Raw genomic sequence first — 21224 nt, forward strand, 5'->3', positions numbered from 1 at the left:
AAACGGTGGTAGTGATTTATAAAAATAACAATTTTATCTTTTTTTTTTCGCATAAACATATTTACAATAAAACAATATTATCGAAAGTCGGTAATAAATGGTAAGCTGTGCATGATCACTTATCTTAATGATTCGCCCCTGTCTACTTCCGGGCTCACCACCTGAGTTGATTATGAGGAGCACATTTGAGCAACCGGCTCCGGGCTATTGGGGCTGTTTCAGCTCCCAGCAGCAATACTTTTTTTTTCAATTGACAAATTTAAAATGAAACGCATAAAAAAGGGTTGAAATGTATTATTATTTACAATACTCGTCAAACCAATTTGTAGGGCTTGAAGGCGAAATTTTTTTCCAGATTTATCAACAAAAATTAAAAATATTTTTCAGATCCTATAGAAAATAGTTTAGGAGTACCCCAAGGCTCAGTGCTAGGGCCCATGTTATTTATCATATACATAAATGACATCGGTCAATCTCTAAAATATTGTGAAATCCAACTTTTTGCGGATGATGCACTAGTTTACATATCAGGAGATAATTTTGATACAGTGAAAAATAGTATTAATTACGATTTAGGAAATATATCAAAATGGTTAGTGGTGAATAAATTAAAATTCAAAATCTCAAAAACAAAATATATGAAAATTGGGAGAAAAATTATACCCCCGGGATACAATATGAATACTGATAATTTAAATATAAATTTTGTGGACGAAGTATCTCGGGGCTTACTTGGATAGATATTTGAATTTCAAAACACATTCTCAATATGTAATTAAAAAAAACTCATTTATGGGAAGATTACGAAATGCAATAGATATAAAAAGTAGTGTTTTTGTATATAAAACAATCATATGTCCACACATAAATTACTGTTCTTTCATTCTTTTTTTATGTAATGAAGGAGAAATTAAAAATATACATGTTCTTCAAAATAAGGCGATGAGGAGAAATATTCAAAAGAAATATCTATTCTAATGTAGAAATAATGCACGAAAAATTGGCTTGCTCACAGTAAAGCAGCAAATTAAATGTAATGTAGCAATTTTTGTACATAAAATAATTAAGGGGATGAATAAAATAAAAACAAAATAAAATTTAACCAACAATGTCATACATATGAAACGAGGGGTAAATAAAAGATAAGATTACCAATGAGAAGAAAAACTGAATATCAAAACTCATTGTACAAGGGATTGAAGCTGTACAATGAGTTACTTGAAGAAATAAAATAGATAGAAAAGATCGAAATATTAAAAATAAATTTAAAAAATATTTTTTTTGAGAAATTTTGATTAAAAAATTGTAATGTTATCAAAAGTTTATATTAGTTCTTAAGATGTTATGAACTAACTTAATAAAGCATAAATAAATAAACAATGTCTAGGGTTTGTCCAAAATTTTGTCGACATGGACTGGATTCAACCCTCTAGGGAGCTGTTAATATTAACATAATACAACAGAGATGAAAGACTCTTCAGAGAAGATGCGTTGCCTAGTCTGTGGGCGAAATAATTCAATCATGTGAATCTCACCCGCAACAATAAAGGTTTCAGCTCTTTTTTTACAAATGTTAACAGATGGAAGAATCGAAGGAATTTAAATGTTCAAATATAGGCAGAAAAGTGAATGTTAAACAGTGTGTAAAGTGGCTACTTAAACCAACTAATGACAGGTCATAAGCTCTGTGAATGCCTAGTCTTCTATATTCCCCTCCCCAAAGAGTTCTTCATCTCTGTTGTAAATTTAAATACTTTTTTCAGATTTTATTATATGAGTAAGTACATATTGATTTGTTTATAAATAAATTCTAAGACAATTCAAATCAATAAAAATGAACGAAACAAAATCAATCTTAAATAATTTACGTTCTGTTGACATTTCTGTTTTGTCAGTGATAGACGCTGACTAATATAAGTTGTATTTTTATATTTTTAAACATATTTTTGTCTCGTTGACTTTTATTAATTGATTTATTTTTAATATTTATTTTTTCATGGGCATATGCATAACTGTCAAAGGCTTACATATGTCAATTAAGGTAAGCATTATATTAGATTTCAATGTTTTTTTTATTAATAACTCTTTGAAACTTGTTAAACAAAATCGCTTTATAATCTTGATAAATTATGCATAAAAAACAACGGATTTAAACCGGTCACTACCGTAAGTAATTTAAAGATATATGTAATAAAATAAATAAAACAACTTTGTTTTTAACCACTAATTTTTATTTTTCACCGACCGGTTTCAAAGCTTTTTGTCAAGGTTTACGTAACTAATGAATTGATTTCTTTTTATTTTATTTCTATCATGTTCACTAAATACTACACGTGGACCCAATAAATCAAGTGGTTTTTTCTTACAATAATGATAACAAAATGAAATAATGAAATAACTGAAAATAATGATATCAGATTACCACCCGTGTAAGAAAAAAACACTTGAATTATTGGGTCCACGTGTAGTATTTAGTGAACATGATAGAAATAAAATAAAAAGGAATCAATTCATTAGTTACGTAAACCTTGATGAAGAAGCTTGTTTGCTTTGAAACCAGTCGGTGAAAAAAAAATTAGTGGTTAAAAACAAAGTTGTTTTATTTATTTTATTATAATGAATAACCACAAAGTAAGTGCTTCAAATATAAACTTTATATAAAGATATTTGTATTATTATTTGCAAAATCCGTGGCGTAATAGCTTCTTAGCTCGTCTTAGAGCGTCTTCGCTCGCATCAACCTCGCACGGTTCCGGATTCGATTACCGGAGAGACCACAACAATGAATGCGATTTTTATCAAGCCTTGGTGCTCTGTGTTGGAGTTCGCCGCTGTAATTAATCCTCTTGGGTTCGTATTCACACGGGAAGTTCAAATTGGCACAGTAAAATTAGGTTTTCTGTATGAAAAATGGAACACGTTTGCATTTTTTTTGAAACGTGTTCAATTATAGGTACAGGTTCCCGATGAAGATATTTTTAATTTTCATAAAAATTTTAACATTTTCGTAAATAAATATAGATTCATTGAAATAACAATAGTCCAGAAGGAGCATAGAATCATATTTTAATACATCGGACTGTGTCCGAAAATCCCCCCACTTTGCCCCACTTTCGCCGCGCGCATTTATGAAATCACCGCGTAAGTTGCCAAATGGGAAAAAATATAATCAGAATACAAATGTAAGGTAAAAAAAAAGCAATTTGTTAATTTCTCTAAAACTGTATTGTGCACGCGGAAACATTGATTGACACAACATAGTAGATAAGTAAAGCGCCATTGAATAAGAGTAATTTAATTAATGAACTTTGAACTTAAAATATAAAACAAATTTTATTTTACATAAAACGGATATTTTTATATAATTTCAAATAATATTTGATAATGTCGGTCAAATGTCCACCACGGCGTTGTTTAATCCGAGGTTCAATTTTCATTAGTTCTCTCATTAGAAAAGCAAAGTAGGGTAAAAAAAAATACTACCCTGACAAAACTAACGAAACGTCCATTTGTTTTTTTCGACAATCTGACAGATGGAAAAATAATTCATTTTTAAGCAATGCATTTGCTACTTACTCATGCATTTGCTAATTACACGTGAAATGTGATCCCATCCTGTTTCTTTAAGACCCCAGCAGTATTTCCACACTTTAAAATGACACAACATGGCATAATTGAATTTGAATCGGGAATTGCGTACTGAGCGACGTCTACAAAGAAACTAATGGGTCAAAACGTAAAACTACTCTTTTAAGAGTAGTTTAGTCGCCTTCTGTTTGATGCGTGTATGCGGTTTCTGGACTATTCTTAATTCTATGTATAGATGTTAGTTTATATTCAAAGAAAAGACACGGAAAGGAACATATGAGAAAGCCGAAAAATATCTCAATGTAGTATATGCATGGCTAGATACTAATTATTTAACTCTTAATAAATCGAAAACTTACTTCATTCTATTTTAAATCAGTACTAAAACTATTCACAAAATGCTTGTCTAAACACCAAAATACATAATAATAATTATCCTCATAGTGCTCATTGTAATTGTCCAATATTGGATAGGGCAGATAATGTCAAGTACTTTGAAGTAATTATTGATTTAAATTTAAAGTGGAAACAGCAGATTGGAAATATTAAAAATAAACTTAAAAGACTAACGTATATATTCAAAACAATTCGAAATATAATAAATAAAATAAGATCGGGTTGTGGTCCTGTGGCTAGTGTCTCGGACTCACGGACCAAAGGTCCGTGGTTCGAATCCTACTCTACCCCAACTTAATTCCCATTTTCTAATAGTGAGTTATTTACAACTCGTTGAAAATGACCCTCAAAATTAAATGTTTGGGTAAATCATAAGAACGCAAATATTTCTTTTATTTAAAAAAAAAAAAAAAAACTTTTTAATATTTATTTTGAATTGTGCCAATTCATTTTGGAGTACGGTATAATCGGATGGGGTGGTGTGAGTGACAGTTTTAAATAGTGTATTTGTTGCACAAAAATCCATAATTAAAATAATACTCAGAGTCCCGATACAGACATCTACTGAAGAAATATTCCACAAATCACAACTTATGACATCAAAGCAATTATAGGCTAAAACAACACTCGCTTACAGATTTAAAAATTATTCTTACTCAAACGAAAGACATAACCCGAATACAACACATCAAATATTAAAATTACTAGATCCTCAACACAAATACAACATGTACAAATACAAACTAATACCACTTTGGGACAAAGAGATTTTGAGTATTATGCAATTCAAATCAATTACCTACTTTTACTGTTCATTAAAACAATTAGTAATAAGAAAATGTTTAAAAAGGCTATAAAAATTGAAAATGGTGCTGGGTAGAAGAAAAATGGATTGTCTCGTTCGTCCAAACCAGTATTGAATCAACTGCTCAACAAATGTATGGTTTGTTTTATGTTATTGTTCTTTTATTGTGCGTTTTATAATATTTAAGAAAAATTATATTGTTAAGTGTCCTCGGCACGGATGAGGTGACATTAATTTTATTTTTAATCATTGTTTTATAATGGAAAAAAAAATGTACCGATGAAGATAGCGTTTATAATCGCGGCGCTGCCCCATTGTGGTCCAAAAAAATATCTCTATCTTTTTTACTCAATACCTAGTATTCATAAACATATGTAGGAGTACAGGGCGTAATATTTTGAAGATGATGATTTGATGAAGTTTTTCTCAACAACTCTCGAGCTGCGAGATGTCTTTTTAAACCAAAGAAGCATTTATTTGCCATGAGTATAGGGCGTTTGATTTCATTAGGTGTGTCGTCTATACTGTTATTATTGATCCTAAGTAGATATTTTCTATACATCACTTTATCAGTGTATTAATTGCGCATTTTAACTTTAGGGTAAATATCATATTATTTTCTGTTATAGAAAATATTTTAACGCATCGAGTCTCTTGATTACATACGATGATATCATATTCTATGGAGGAATGCTTCTTCGGCTGTTGTGACGTGAGGGTTGGTACAATCGTGATTGGATGGATACAGACGGTAAGAAAAAAATCTGAAACTAGTCTAAACTAGCGTCTCTAAGTACACACATTTTAAATATTGTTTTTATTGATGAGGATTAGTGTTAAACAAGCTCCTGAAATCACTGCGACATGGATGTTTAAAAATGGGCAAAATGGGGAATGTTAAACAGTGTGTAAAGTGGCGACAGAGGTTATTCCCAGTGAGGTGTTCACATAGAAAAGAAAAAAAAATATGTTAGATAAATGAATAAATAAAATAAATAAACATACTCATATCTAGTCCATTTGATGAAAATACAAATTAAAAATGCTTTCAGTATGTCCAAATGTTTGTCGACAGGCTGAAATGATAGGAATTGAGACGCCTTGACGGGATAAAGGTTTCAGCTCTTTTACCCCTCAAAAATCAACAGATGAAAAATATGAGGAAATGTGGATGTTTCAACATAAGCAGAATGGTGAATGTTGAACAGTGTGTAAAGTTGCCACTTGAAGTAGCCGATGGCAGGTCATAAGCCTTGTAAATACCTGGACTTCCATATTCCCTTTTTAAAAATGTTCTCCATCTCTGTTGTAATTTGGAAGTCTGAGTAGATCTATTGCGACGGGTCACCGTAAGTTAATTCTCGCCCTGTGAGCCGAGGTCTTTAGGGTGTTTGTTTATTCAAGTTTTTATGCTATTTTTGCACTATGACAGATGACAGGCTTACTGCCAAATGTCAAAATTGTATTAACTAAGGAACAAAATAAAAGGAGTGATTTATATCATTTTGGTTTTAAAATAAAGAATAAAAAAATATAACTAGAGATTAACGAATATACCCATATATGATAATAAACTAAGATCGATGCTTACTAGTCTTGGGAAAGAGAAAATTTGTTGCAACAGAGGAAAATAAATCGTGAAGGGAATATGGAAGTCTAGGCATTCACAGGACTTATCACAGGGCTTGTCACTGGCTGGTTTAAGTGGCCACTTTACACACGTAAAGTGGGGTGGTATAAGAGTGACAGTGGAAGGGACATTGAAAGTTGTAAATGTAAATATTTGTTCACGTTTTTCCTTACTGAATTTGGTTTGTAGAGGAAGAATTATAATTAATTCAGATTTAAAAAAAAATTCTTGCTTGTATGAGTGAATCCGAAGAAAGACATTCAGTCTTTAAAACGGATTCGGGTATGTGCTGGATGCTTTTAATGTTGATTTTTGTGAGGTAAAAGAGCTGATACCTTTATCACGTCGAGCTGACTCAATCCCTATCAATCCAGCCTGTCTACGAACATTTGGACATACTCAAAGCATTGTCGATTCGTATTTTTATAAAATGGTTAGGGTATGAGCATACGAATTGAGGACCGTTTTTACAAAGTGAAATTTCTACAAAAAAAACAAATGCGTTTTATTATGGAAATGGGTTCTTCCATGTGAGCTTTATCGATTGGTGAAATAAAACTGTAACAAAACTATATATATGCGAAGTTGTAACGGTTCAAATATCGTAAATTTTTACAAAACGAAATAACTACACTACACAGATAGAGTTTTCACAAAGCGAAATACCATCGTATTTTTTGGGGTGTTAAGTTTTTTAAAAAGAAAAAAAAAAGAAGCCAAAAAAAAGAAGTATAATAATAATAATAATATAATATTATTTTTAATATATTTTGTTATCACTTTATTTGTGCTATTATGTATGTAAAAAATATATAGGCGGTAAATACCTAAATGTGTATATTTACATAGATATGTCAGTAGACATATAACTTTACAATAAATCAGTTAAAAATTATTTCATGCAAAAGTAAACTTATTTAATTCCCAACATAAATCAATTATTAATACATTCCTATCACAAAAATATGAAGATATTTCTTTTTTGTGAAAATTCGTGAATTTAGAACATTTTTATAAATAATTTTACTGATTCTACATTTTTGATTTTAAGTGCATGTGTAAGGATTTTATATATCTATAAAAGGTAATTTTTATTTTATTCAAAATCGTAATAGCTTTATTTTTAACATAAAAAAACTTTCTACTGAAAAATTTACATTTCGTAGATATTTGGCTTTGTTAAAACGGTTCTCAATTGTGAGTGCGTGGTGCGAGTGTATGGTGTGACTGGGTAATATTGAATTATTATAACTATGAGATAATGCTAAAATTGTATTGTTTTCAGGTGTTGACAGTTAATTCCGCTATATATTCAGTCTTTCGATACGATAGTGAAGACTATTTGGTACCCATAGTGATACTTTTTCTTAGCCTGATCTTTTTCGCTCTTGGAGTGACTTTGCTGTGTGGAGTTATCAAGGTTAGTGCATTTTCCTTATACAAAATGTTCGTTTTCACTCTTACACATACACTACACACACAATCCTTCATGTATTAGGATAAAATGAAGATGTTGATGATGAATAACAGGATTGATCTGCTTTTTCTTTTTGGTGTGGGCCTTATGGCCTGTTTTTCAAGAGGTCTCCTACGAGGTCATCGTGACCGACATGTCAGACTGACTGACCGGTCTGATGATGTCTCTCACCGGTGAAAATTAAAAATAATAGTAGAATTAAACTAAATGTGTATTTATATGATTATAAAGCTTAAATATGTGATATATTGATACGTTTATTTATTTTTTAGGAAAATACAATCTGCATTATGATTTGGATCGTTTGTATTATGTTTGTCGCTATTTTATTCGATGCGTTGATGGTCATAATTTTTTTATTTTTGTGTTTCTTTGGTGATTTGTCAAGGGCTTTATTTTTTATTGTCTTGGCATTAATGCATACAGGTAAGAGAGTATTTTATCAAATTCAAAAAGAACAAATCTGTATCTTAAAGCTGGAAGTCACATTTGGTAATTTTTTCAGGAGAGCGGTTTGAAGTTGTAAAACGGTTTCAAATGTGTCTCTCGAAGTAAAAACACAATTTATTGCTGTTTTTTTGGATTTATAGGTACGTGGAGATAAAACAAAAAAAACAAATTCCGTATTACGAATGTATAAATAGCTTTAAAAAGTCCAAAATAAATAACGTGTGTAATTAATTACGAAAACATTTTTTGTTCAACCAGCTAATAGCAGGCAAGCTAACGTTCGGGCAGGACAACGTCTGTCGGATCCGCTTGTGTATTTATAAAACTTTCTTTAGGCAGAAACATTGAATTACATGCCATTAATTAAAACAATAATTATTAATGAAAATAACAGGTAAATATAAATTGAATGACATGATATCTATAGAAATAAAACTGTAGAAAGTAAAGATTATGTGAAAAAACAAAGTAAAATAAAATAAAATAAAAAGACTTAATCTTGCGCAAAATTCCTCGCTGCGTCAGAGGTTGTTTGTTATTAAAATTGTGGAATTTATTCGGTATCCACTTCTTTAATACCAGCAAACCTTTGATTTTTATTGAAAAAATGAGTATTATTACTACACTACTGGTGTTTTAGAACAAGTTTTTTCAGTAGTGGTAAGGTAGGACTCCAATATTTTTATCATTAATAAAACCTGAATATATGAACGAAATGACATTCATACCTCAATTTTGCAAAAAAATATGACTTTCAGCCTTTCAGCTTTAAGGTACGGAAATATTTCCAATAGAGATGAAGAATCTTTTTAAAAGAACGGAATGTGACAGTCTAGGCGTTTACATGGCTTATTTTTATAACTATTAAAAAAAAACGACTTACACATTATGCCTCCAACAAAATATTAAAAAAACAAAATAAAAATCACTTTTGTATATACTCGTACACACACGAAACAAAAAAAAACAGTGCTAAACATAAAAAAAAGTGTGAAAACTTCGATAAATTGTTATTTTTCTGCACGTGTCATGTCGGGTCCCCCCGACGTTGACGACCACTCGAGAGAATCCCTATCCTGAGCAGTGCGAAACAGCTCCTTCACTGTTTTAATCCTGGTTCACGCTCGGATGTTTCGAAGCCAGGAAAGCTCTTTTCTTCCGACCCCTCCACATTCCTCGATCATCCCCTTAAATTCATAATGTTTGTGTATATTTGAGGCCCTCAGTATCAAAGATGGCCAAACGCTAAAAACAGTATCAAAAGCGGCCAACTGCATATATAATACTTTATTGAAAAAGCGTTTCTTGATATGTTAACCTTTGGGTGAGTTGTTCAAAGTGTTAATGGAACCAAATATTATCAAATAAAAAATGTTTTTTGTAAATATATAAAGTAAAAAGTGGTATTACAGATTTTCGAACATCCATCAGTAACATGAACGATGTCTATATCCAAAGTGACATGGTTAAGCAAAGACATTGTTCTTCCTACTGGAATTATCATTCTAGCTGGTCCTGCAAGCTGGAACTCAAAATAGCTTGCGTCGCTAATGTTTAAGGTAGTCATTTGGAACATATGGAAAAATATTAAACATTTCACTAAAGTTTATTGTAATGCCGCGTAGCAATACTTTGGCAAATTCGCATTTCTTCTTTTCATCAAACTACTAAAACCAAGTATCTATTACCCAGAGGCGATTCGTCCAACTAAGCGATTATTCACAGCTTACCATTATATTTGACTTTCGATAATAATATTTTATTGTGACCATGTTTATGGGAAAGTAAAACAAGATAATGTTATTTGTTATAAATCACCACCACTATTTATATTTTCCTACAAAAACATATCCATGAAGCGTGCCTAGCGCCCAGCCCGCTCTCAGTGAACGATAAAACTATCCGATTACCTCAGTTTATTCCTTCATCCAAAAAAGTACACTATATTTTACATATTTAACCCAGTCAAGTTTTTTAGTACTAAAACAAGCTTGCAGATTACAAATATTATTTGAAGATTGTCTATTTGGAAACTCGTATTTTAAACATTTTTTCCAAAGAACTATTTTTTTTATATGTAGGATACCGTTGAAATTATTATGTATCACATAGGACATGTGGCGTTAGCAGTGACCGTTTTTGATATTATTCATTTTAAAAGAAATCAGCCAGTGCTCAGTATTGACATTTTAATCATAATGCAAATATTTGCTTACTGTAAATGTGGTATCTTTTATAAAATTGTGTACAAGTATTGTATTAAAATAGTATAGAATAAAGCTACGTATGTCGCATAGTTAAGCACACATGATTCAGTCAATTTTCACAGAACCACAGAAAAAATAGTCATATACAATTTATATTACTTACATATTATGTACTTTTATGTAGGTATTTATTTTATTTATTTAACACTTTATATACAAATAAAATTTATACGCATATAAGGGCGGGCATATTGACTTAAGGCAATTTCTTCCTACCTACCCAAACTGTTCAGTTTCAGAAAATTACATTACATGGACATATTGAATCTTGCAATTTTATACAAAATTAATGACAAAAATATTATTATAATATTATATATAACTATACTATAAAGAAAGGAGAGGGGATGGGAAGGATAGAGGAAGGATAAAGGAACAACTTAAATATTTAGATAGGTACAAATTAATAATCATTTTTTGTAGATTACCTTAAAAAATAAATCACAGCTCGTTACGGCTATTCCCAGTATGAAATCTGACTGGTACAACCACGCATAGCATCCATGCTCTCTTAAGTGAAGATATCTCAGAAACGTCTTCTGAACCATCTCCAGCATAACAGAGCACTTCAACCCGGGGGGTGTCCAGATCAGACATCCACACACAAGTTTGCTTGGCACCAATGAGTCAGTCATAAAGAAGCATAAAAACGCGAGTACTCAAGAACACCCCAGCTGTTCGGAGAACAAATCCCAACATTTTGGGCCCATCATCACAGACACCGTCTATGAAGTATGGAATTTCAGTTTAGCTTCAAACATTACTCCCAGACCCAGGTCTTTGACAGTGGCAGTTCGCTTGAGTGAACAATTTCCACATAGCACAGCATGAACATAGTTTTTAATGTCCTTGGGCATGACAATAAATTTACCGTTCAACCCATGGTTGAACATTCATATTTCTTAAATTTGTCCATCTCTTGCTATTTATAAAGTTACCTAAAAATTTAGGCGTTTCCTGGCTTTTCCTTCTAGGTGAAAAAAACATGTAGAATCACCAACATAAATAAAGGTTTCAGCTGTTTCACTTCTCAAAAATAAAGAAATAGAGAATCGAAACAAATTGATGGATTTTTAAACTCAGGCAGAGAATGGTGAATCTCACACAATGTGTTCATTGATCACTTGTCAATACTTGGTAAAGTCCTGTAAATACCTAGACTTTTGTATTACTTTCTGTAAAAAGGTCTCCATCTCTGTTGAATCACAATTATATGTATATTTTTTTTATTTTCAGTGATATTCTTTTACGTGTTCGTGGTTGTCGGAAGTCTTAGGAGGCAGATAAAAAGCAAACAATGATTAAACCGTATTTGAACGTAAAAGTTCAATGATTCTCAGTTATAATAATTACAACTATTTACTATCACCATTGGAATGGACACAAGGGATTATTCATATCAAATTAGCAAAGGTCACTGCATTTGTAGCGCATCTCAATCATTTATCATATTAAGGTAAGAAATATGATCAATAATCAGTCTTGCAACATTCTCTAAAAGCTTTGAGAATTCATGGAGCAAAATTAAATAAATAAACACAAATTATGCACAGAAACTTCGTTTTATTTGTATGTACATACATGAGCATTATCATCAAATCTTTATCCGCACCTGGTGGTGCATAGGCCACTGTATTTGTAAAGTAAATGAAGTCTTGACTCACACACGGAAGGTTCAGAGTTCGGTTCCCGGTGAGAGCACAAAAATCAAATGTGATTTTGCTCAAGCCTGGGTCTTCCGTGATGTAATTCACTATTGTAATTGGGCCTCCTGGCCTGTTGTGGTGCAATTTTTTTTTGAATAAAATAAAATAAAGCGTGTCTCGATAAAGGTAATTTGATTTGAGATTGATTGAAATGTGATTTGAAATCGTCGAGTCTCGGGTTCGATTCCCGACATGGTTGATGTGAAATATTTATTTTTAAGGGTGTTTTCACACTAAAGTATTTTAAAACTGGTCACGGACCAATTTAAACACTATGTGAATTTGTAAATACTTCATTTAATTGTATTTTCCACGTATTTTTATAATATTGTGAAAATATATTTCATAGAAAAATATAAAGACCTTCGCTTTTCAAAAGTACTTATACAACCACCTGAAGTTTTTTTTTCCGAATTCAAACTGTGTATATTTGGCATCTTTTAATAACGTCAATGAAATATTAGTCGATACCTAAATGGCGAAAGCAAGCTTTATGCGCTAAGCTTTATTGCATAGCCGTATAATTCTATGCTATTTTGATTATTTATTGTTATCAAGAAACGTAAAATTTTAGTTTATATAATATTATAATTTTTTATGTGAGTAAATGGCAAACTTAGATATTATATGTTTATTAATTTATTTAATATTTTATGTTTTTTTCATGTTTTTTTGTTAAACAAGAAATCGTGCTATGAAATTACTTTTTGACCATTGAATTTATAATTTCCAATGGGTATCCCTCCCAGAAGTGGCCACTGGATTCAGCTAATAACAGATCAATAGCACTGTAAATGTCTTGTATCCAAGAAGTATCTTTGCTGGTCTGATAAAGGAACCAAATTGGATGATAAAATATTCGTATAGCCCAGAATATCTTGACCAAAGACATATTAAATACCTTTAATCATTACGGGTTTTCCTTTATTAAATATATGCACTGTTTTTTTTATTTCAGTTTTTCGATAAAATCAGATACAACGCAGGCAATATAAACTAGAAAATGATTTCGACAATTGACGCGAGTTGCTTTGGATGTTGTGATTTAAGAATTGGTACAATCACTTTCGGTATTTTACTAACGGTAAGAAATACTATTTGTAAAACTAATTTGCAACGATGAGAGGTCTTAAGAGAGACGATGTAGTCGATTTACGACGGTTCGACTTTACGACCACAAGCCGCTATTTATTTTCCGCCTGCGCCAAGCGTGGCGATAGCAGTCCCAGCATTTTAAACCCTGCCGAGATGTCTACAAAAAGAAAAGCGTCAATTTCTTATCCGACTAGGAGCAAAAAGGCTATTAAAAAAAACACAAGGAAACCCAGTAAACGACATCCGTTGTACATTGTTCGATTGGCGGACAACCGATCGCGAATTGTGGTCGTAAGGTCGCATAGTCTGTTATAAATTTCAAAACATAAAAATACACCACGTAACCCCAGGTCATAAATGTGTTATATACCGTTTGAAACTTGACTTTAAATCTTCAAATATTTATTTATTTACTAACGGCCTAAGCCAATAGTACAGTTTACATACAAGTTATTAGAACAAAAAGATTTCGTACGTATAGAAAATAATACTTAAGCTAAAGACAGAAAATAAAGACAGTAAATTGGAACGAAGTAATAGATAAATAGTCTTACAGTAGCTCAGTTTGGCCATGGCATCCCCCACACTCTTCTTGACACTAGCAAGAGATAGGCAAAATGCAAGAAGGTCCACCCCAAAAAACTCCAAGTCAACGGAAGGGTTTATTATTCTACATATTCTGAACATTGGGGAATTAAAGCCATAGTTAGATTTGAATGATTTAACATGCAAAATATTATTGCTTCTAGTGACACGGGACGGAACATGGATGGAGATTGTTTGTAACAGAAAGGGGACATAACTTACGGAGTTTTGTATTGTTCTCCGATATAGACATTTGTAAATGTTTTTTCCATATTAACTGAGGAATAGGTTCTTCTTTTAAGGTTTTATTTAAATATGTTAAAAAAAATATCCTCTATCTCTGCAAGATCGTCTTGAAATAACTTCCACACTTTTTTTTATTACCTCTGGTTCAATTGAAAGTTTTACAGTCCTGAATTTACTACGCTAGTTCCCCCAAAAGATTAAAAAAATAACTCTCCTCTTCGTGTTTGTTTTCTTTCGTTTATTACAGGTCAAATTTTTATTTACAGCGAACTTTCACAGCATGGATTTATTTAAGAATAATCATGACTCGCAGGAAATAGTCGGCCATCACTGACTGCTACAAGCTTTAAAAAATTGCCCACCTGGGCTTTAGTTGATTAGGATCTCGAGCACCTAAAAATATCGTCCCTATGGGCCTCACAATTTATTTTTAGTTGTTTCGAGCGATCTAAATTATATAAAGAAGAATTTGTTACTCAAAATAATGGTACGAAAGCCACACAAAACTTACATTTGTCTAAACTAATATTATAAATGCAAAAGTGTATTCGTTTGTGTATCCTTCACGTCCCAACGGATTGACCAATCGATTCGATTTTTTGCACCGAAATGGCATAAGAAACAGGAAATGGAATGGATTACTTACTTATCATACTGAAAATTAAAAAAGCTTGCAATAAATATATATTAACTACTAACAGGCGGCAGTCGGCTATCGCCGAATATCGTCGACTGTTACATGAATTCGGCCCTTCGGACCTCGTTTTGTCGGCCCTTCGGTCCTCGGTTGTTTAGATTCTCGAGCATCTAGATGCTTCTAGAAATATTTCTAGAAATATGGCCCCTTTGGGCCTCACTATTTATTTTTTGTTCTTCAGAGTAATCTGAATGTAATAAAGAATAATCTGTTTCTTAAAATAATGCTACCGAAACTACTTTTACTTAGCGACTGAAATTTAATATCATAAAACCTCTGTTGCAATCAAATTCTTTTCATGTTCCCAACCATGTCACCAGAAGGAAAAATCTGCAATTTATTAAACCTTTTGTTTTTATGCCCAATGTCTAGTATAGTGTTATTTTTTTTATATTTATATTTATTTTTGTTAATCTTTGCTTTTAATTTTTGTATAAAATTGTAAGATTCAATATGTCCATGTATTTATAATTTTCTCAAACTGAACGGTTTGGGTAGGTAGGAAGAAATTGCCTTAAGGCAATATGCCCGCCCTTATATGTATATTTATTGTATATGTATATAAAGTGTCAAATAAAAATAAATAAATGTCCAAAATGTGTAGATCAGTCAATTCGTCACACGATTTGAAATTCTTTGAGATAGATTTTCTGGCTCTTTTAAAATATCTTCGCCACTAAAACAGTGTAGGATAAAGAAAGATTGCCATGATTTAGCTCAAAGTCTTATATGTTTATAGTTTTTATGTACATATTGTATGCCATTATTGTATTGCCCTTGTTTGTCTTAGCTACATAGTTTTATATTCTTTTTATTCAGTTTCTTGTATACATGTTTCTTCATGTAACTGATGTAATTGGCTTAGACCGTATCTATAATAAATAAAAATAATATAAAATATTGACAATTCTGTAATTAAAAATAATAACGGTCCGTTGTTAGCGACTGTAACATGCTAAATTCGGGCCTTTGGTCTTAATGAATCTATCCTCTTTCGTCTTGGTCTTATTAAATCAGCCCTACGGGTCTCAGTTTATCGGTTATATATAAGTTATCCATAATACAAATTAAAATCAATATTTATGTATTTGAAAAACGCCATTGAGTTGTATTATAAAAATTGCGCTGTATTAGTTATTCATAATGTTGCGCCGGCAATATCTGTAAAGCAACATTTTTTTTAATTAAGGAGATAATTTAAACAATGTTACTTTTGATGATGGTCATTTTGATATTTATTTATATAAACATTTTGATATTATCGAACCCGGATGTGGATGTGGATGTGGATGTGTTTGTGGTATGTGTAATGGTGGTGTTTCTGTGTTTCCAGTTGTATGGATGTATTACGACGCTGTTCTCGATTTCCTTTTTACTCCAGAAAAATGATGATAACGATGATCTGTTTAGCTTTTCTGCTGTGGGAATTGTCTTCTCTATCACTGGTCTCATTCTTGGAATAGCATTGCTGATTGGAGCAAAACTGGTATGCAAATTTCAATATGACAATACTGCACCCCCAAAGTACACTGCCGTATGTCAAAAATTACCCATACTAAGTTATGAATGTAGTTTAACCTCTTTTTTTCTTTCTCTTAGGAAAACACTTACGTATATCTACAATTTTTTGAGTGGGATATTCTGCGAGTACTCTTTGAAATCAATTATTATAATAAAAAGAATAATAATAATCTTTATTAGGCATTTTAAGAAGAAAAAAAACACATTACATTGCACAAATACTCGTCATATTAATACAATGTGTACATTAAACATATGTTTATGTATAATCCCTAATAGTAGCGTATACTGTGCCATGCATCGTCATTTCCTTTCCGCACCTAATGGTGGATAGGGCACTCCATTGGTAAATCGCAGCGTATCATCATTTTTGTTACATGAAGGTAAAATGATTAGTCTTACGTTTCAGGTGCCAGTTCAGGGCCTATGAAATATTCCAGCGTAAAAGCACCCTTTTTAAATATATATTTCATGACAACCATGTCGGGATTCGAACCCGAGACCTCTTGCATAGTAGGCTAATACGCTGATCACTACACCATGAGACCGACAAAAGTACCATGTATATTTCCCAATTTTAGTTTTTTGTTGCATCTATCTATGTAGGTAAACCCTTACCAAGACAGATGCAATTTGTATATGTATGGTGTAGTATCGGTAGGGTATCGCACCCGCAGGCAGCACAGCAGGAAGCGATTGCAAGGCAATCTACGGTCACTCGCTCAAATATTTTTATATTCACCCCAATGACAGCGGACCACCCCGCTATCGCCGCTTATCATATCTCCCACAAGTACAAAACATATATATATATCTGTAGTAAAAAATAATGATACATAAATAATATACTTTGTTTCAAGGGAATTGAAAAATACTGGGCATTAAGTCAATGAACATTTAACGTTTTTGTTTTTGCTTTCCTGCAAAACGGCCAATTTAGACATAGGAAAAGCAAGGGCAAGATGGGGCCTTTAAGGTTGGATGGATATAATAATTTACCTTAAGGGGTTTCATCATCACATGGACAGCAGCTGATCTAGCAAAGTTTAAAATGGTGCAGGTAGCTCATAAACCCGCCATAGCCCGTAAAGATGTGTGTTAGCTCGAAGCTCACACGTTGTTTTTTCCTGAAATCAAAGGCATCAAAAAAGAATGAAATAATATTTAAGTTATCTGTTCTGTGGTTTCGTTCAAATAACGTTCGTTCCAGAGTTGCAGAGTCCTGCTTCTAATTTTTCTTTCAGCAAAACTAAGAGGAAACTTGGCAAAATCGGGAGTTGTACTTTCAAACGTAGCTTCCGAGCCTTAATCTGCTATTATGTACAATAGGTACACAAATGTCGTGATCCGTTCATTATGTAAGGCCAAGATAAGCATTATAGAAAAAAATCAAGATTAGAGTTCTGCGTTGGTTTTGCCATATAGAGCAAATGAGCGACTGAAAAGATTTAAGATGCGAATGCTGATGGATGCAAAAATCGATAAAGACCGAGAAAGACTTGGTTTGACCAAATCCAACAAATTCTCGGAGATGGTATATTAAACAAAATAATAATAGCGCGCACATGCAAAAATGTGCAGGAATTATGCTTGAGGATGCATGAGAGCTCCTATCCAGTCGGAGGTTGACGGAATAAAACATGTTGTATAAAGAGTGTCACAGAGGGAGTAACTTCGTGAATGTTTTACTTGAGTGACAGCACTGAACTACATGTTGTAACTGACTGTATGAATATTCGATCAAGTAACAACTAAGGATTCTACTGCTCATATATTGGCATTGTCCAGTATTCATTTTACTTCCTAGTGGGGTCGTGTACTTTTGATTTTCCTGACTCCCAGCAACATGATATTAAAATCCCTGAGTTGTCAGCGATTTGTTATAAGTTTTTTTAATGTTTTGATAATCAATTGTTTACCTACACGAAATATATGATTTAGTTTTCGCACTGTACTTAAGGCGGTAGTAGGTCATATGACAGCGGGCACGGGCGAATCCTACAGATTTATGAACGTAGAGGAAGCGAGACCTGTATGCAAAGACATAGTGATATGGCGTTATATCCTCTCTGGCTACCCTTACTGGGAAACGGCCGGCATGACGGTTAGTTGTTCTTGTTACCCAATATTATGATTTATTTTTATTTTTCAGAACAAATCTCAAGTCATTTTTACTTGGATAATTATCTTTATGGCTTATGTGATACTAATATTAACGACGTATATTGTGATTTTTGTAAAAATGTGCCTTTTTGGAGCTTTTATAGAAGCCTTAACTTTTGTGCTCCTTATGATAGTACATGGAGGTAAGAATATCATTTGATATCTTATTGTTATAATTAATGTAGGTATTCCCAATAATGTAAAATAAATTAAAAAGGCACGTCACAATGGTGAAGAAAATTGTATTTAAGTTTGTGGGTCTAAATTTTAAGTCTTCCTTGCCTTCATTCCCTAACGGAACTTTATCGTGAAAAACGCGACGCTACGCTATGCCTACGCTACGTAAATAATATAAATTAAAAATAATGTTGTTCGTTACGCTGTGGCTGAAAAACTGAACACTATAGATGAGCATGGGCATGGGTAGGAATACGGGGAGGAGTAAACATATGAATGTGAAATGCGGTTCAAAACAAGTTCAAACTTGACCATTTATTATTTTTTAGTCTTTATAGCAAACCTAGTCCACTCAAACATTTTTCCCCATAAAAAGAAAAATCATTTTTTGGTCTAACAAAAGCAACATTAAAACCTCTTCATAAAATTAAAATAAATAATATACATAACTGCAGAAATTGATTACATTTATTTGTATTCCTTTTAAACTAATTGTAAAAACTCAAATGATGCACGTTCGATTTGGAGATATTTTCGACTAAGTGTACATCGGAGACAAAAGTCGAATTCAAACAGGTAATTTTTTAATATGATATATAATGGTCATAAAAATTAACGGTACTTTATAGCCAGGGCTGGTATTCCAAACGCTCTCGTGGCCGTGTTATCTCGTGTATTTACATAAAAAATACACGAGAAAAACCGTTTTCTCGTGCCAAAAACCGTTTTCTCGTTCTCGTTTCAGCTAATAGGGAAATTTCATGTACTACGAATACCGATAAAAATATATCAAATGGATTTAGAATAATTAATTGTATTTTCAAAATCAGTATGGATATTATGGAGCAATGTTTTCATACATAAATGTAAAAAAGAAATTCAATAAAAATACGTTTGTAGAAAAACGCGACGTGTTTGGCCTTGGTTGTTGTGACGTCGAAATTCGTGAAATTGTTCTACCCAAATTTCAATGGCAGGAACAAATAAACATGAATCGTGACGTATTAGAGGCGTGGCCAATAGAATCACCGTTTTTGAGGGAATTCAAAATTACAAATTTAAAAGTATTTTTTATGGTACTAAAAATAAGCAAAAAAAAATTTTTTTACTGTGCAGTATTTTATAGACCTTTAAAAATGTAAAAAAATATTTCCATATTGTTTAAACTGAATTCCAAAAAAAATACGTATTCGTGGTTCATAAAACATGGTTCCTGGCACTAAGCACGGAATGTATCTACTGCTGGCTGCGACACGGTACAAATTACTAGTACTCAAACACATATTTTTTTCTTTTTATATATTAAAATAGCTCCTGCAATGGTAGCCGAAACGTCTGAACGAATTCAACTTACACGGGATCACCTAAAAAGATGAATATTGGCAACAAAAGGGGTCGCAAATACATATCGCAAGAAAATTTTGACAACTGCAGAATTTTCGATTCGTGTTTTTAACAGTAACATTAATTCTAAAATGCGACAAAATACAAAGTAAGCAAACACCCCGAATCAGCAGATGAGAGTTATAAAAAGGAAGATACTGAAAGAAATTCAACATACGAGTACAACATTCTAAAACGAAACAAGGAGAGTCGAGACTAATAAACCAGGGACTGAAAGTATACAATAAACTACCAGACAAAACTAAACAAAAGACTCAGACAACCTTTCCAAAAGATGTTAAAAATATTATCATTAACAATAGAATGGTAATTTAAAAAGAAAAAAAAAAATTGTCAAACGAATGTAATCCGTAAAAGTTAAAAAAAATTTTTTTTTTTAATTTTTTTTTTTTTAATCATGCAAAAAATTGACCTTTTTCATTATTCGTGTGAAAAACATATACAACAGGGGCCTGGATAGTCCGTTGACTAAACGAATAATTATAATGATTAGCTACATTTTTAAGCACATTGAAATAAATACGTATTTGGTAAAAAGTAACACAGAAATAAATATTACCTAAGGATTTTTTTTTTACATGAATGGTTGCATGTGTCGTGATTGCTATTTTCTTTTTTTCAAATTGTCGAGGGCAATGCTATATTTGCTCTATTTTAGATGAAGTGTGTATTAGAATAACGTGTCCATTTATTATACGTCCCTGGGTATGAAAAACGTATTCCTATGATAATTATCTTAGGAAATGATTTTGTAATGTTAGGTTTTCAATATTTTTTATTTAATTTCAGGGGCATATGTGTACTCGTGGGTTGTTGTCTATAGTTTTTATTTGAAAATAAAACGAGATGGTGGCGATACAAGTATTATTTTTTGAGAGAGAAAAGAGTAAAATAGTCCCTTAATTCCCAAAACTAGATTTGTACCTATTTAATATATCAATTAATAAACAACTACAGTTATTGATTATTTATTTATTTTATACACCCCTTAGAATCGTACCCTCCATAGGGGCAAAT

General features: G+C 32.0%; 1 protein-coding gene and 1 long non-coding RNA gene across 3 annotated transcripts; both read left to right on the forward strand.

Annotated features, from left to right (window-relative positions):
* The first annotated feature begins 1972 nt into the window (after window positions 1-1972).
* Window positions 1973-11338, forward strand: LOC148277727 (uncharacterized). 2 transcript variants are annotated; one of them, XR_015823382.1, is made up of 4 exons: window positions 1973-2041; window positions 5419-5540; window positions 7705-7839; window positions 8169-8309. It is a non-coding gene; the product is annotated as an uncharacterized LOC148277727 (long non-coding RNA). The 2 variants fall into 2 exon arrangements; XR_015823383.1 differs by lacking the exon at window positions 8169-8309 and adding an exon at window positions 11037-11338 and having other exon boundaries at window positions 1988-2041.
* A 1422-nt stretch (window positions 11339-12760) lies between these two features.
* LOC148277728 (uncharacterized) lies at window positions 12761-21161 on the forward strand. Its single transcript, XM_088232505.1, has 5 exons — window positions 12761-12918; window positions 13278-13403; window positions 16276-16428; window positions 18616-18769; window positions 20997-21161. The coding sequence occupies exons 2-5, from the start codon at window positions 13323-13325 to the stop codon at window positions 21080-21082; spliced, it is 474 nt and encodes a 157-aa protein (XP_088088631.1). The 5' UTR covers window positions 12761-12918; window positions 13278-13322; the 3' UTR covers window positions 21083-21161.
* The last annotated feature ends 63 nt before the right edge of the window (window positions 21162-21224 follow it).

The sequence above is a fragment of the Micrasema longulum genome, unplaced genomic scaffold, assembly GCF_059751315.1.
Source record: "Micrasema longulum isolate JH-2025_06_02 unplaced genomic scaffold, ASM5975131v1 h1tg000988l, whole genome shotgun sequence".
Classification (NCBI taxonomy): Eukaryota; Metazoa; Arthropoda; class Insecta; order Trichoptera; family Brachycentridae; genus Micrasema; species Micrasema longulum.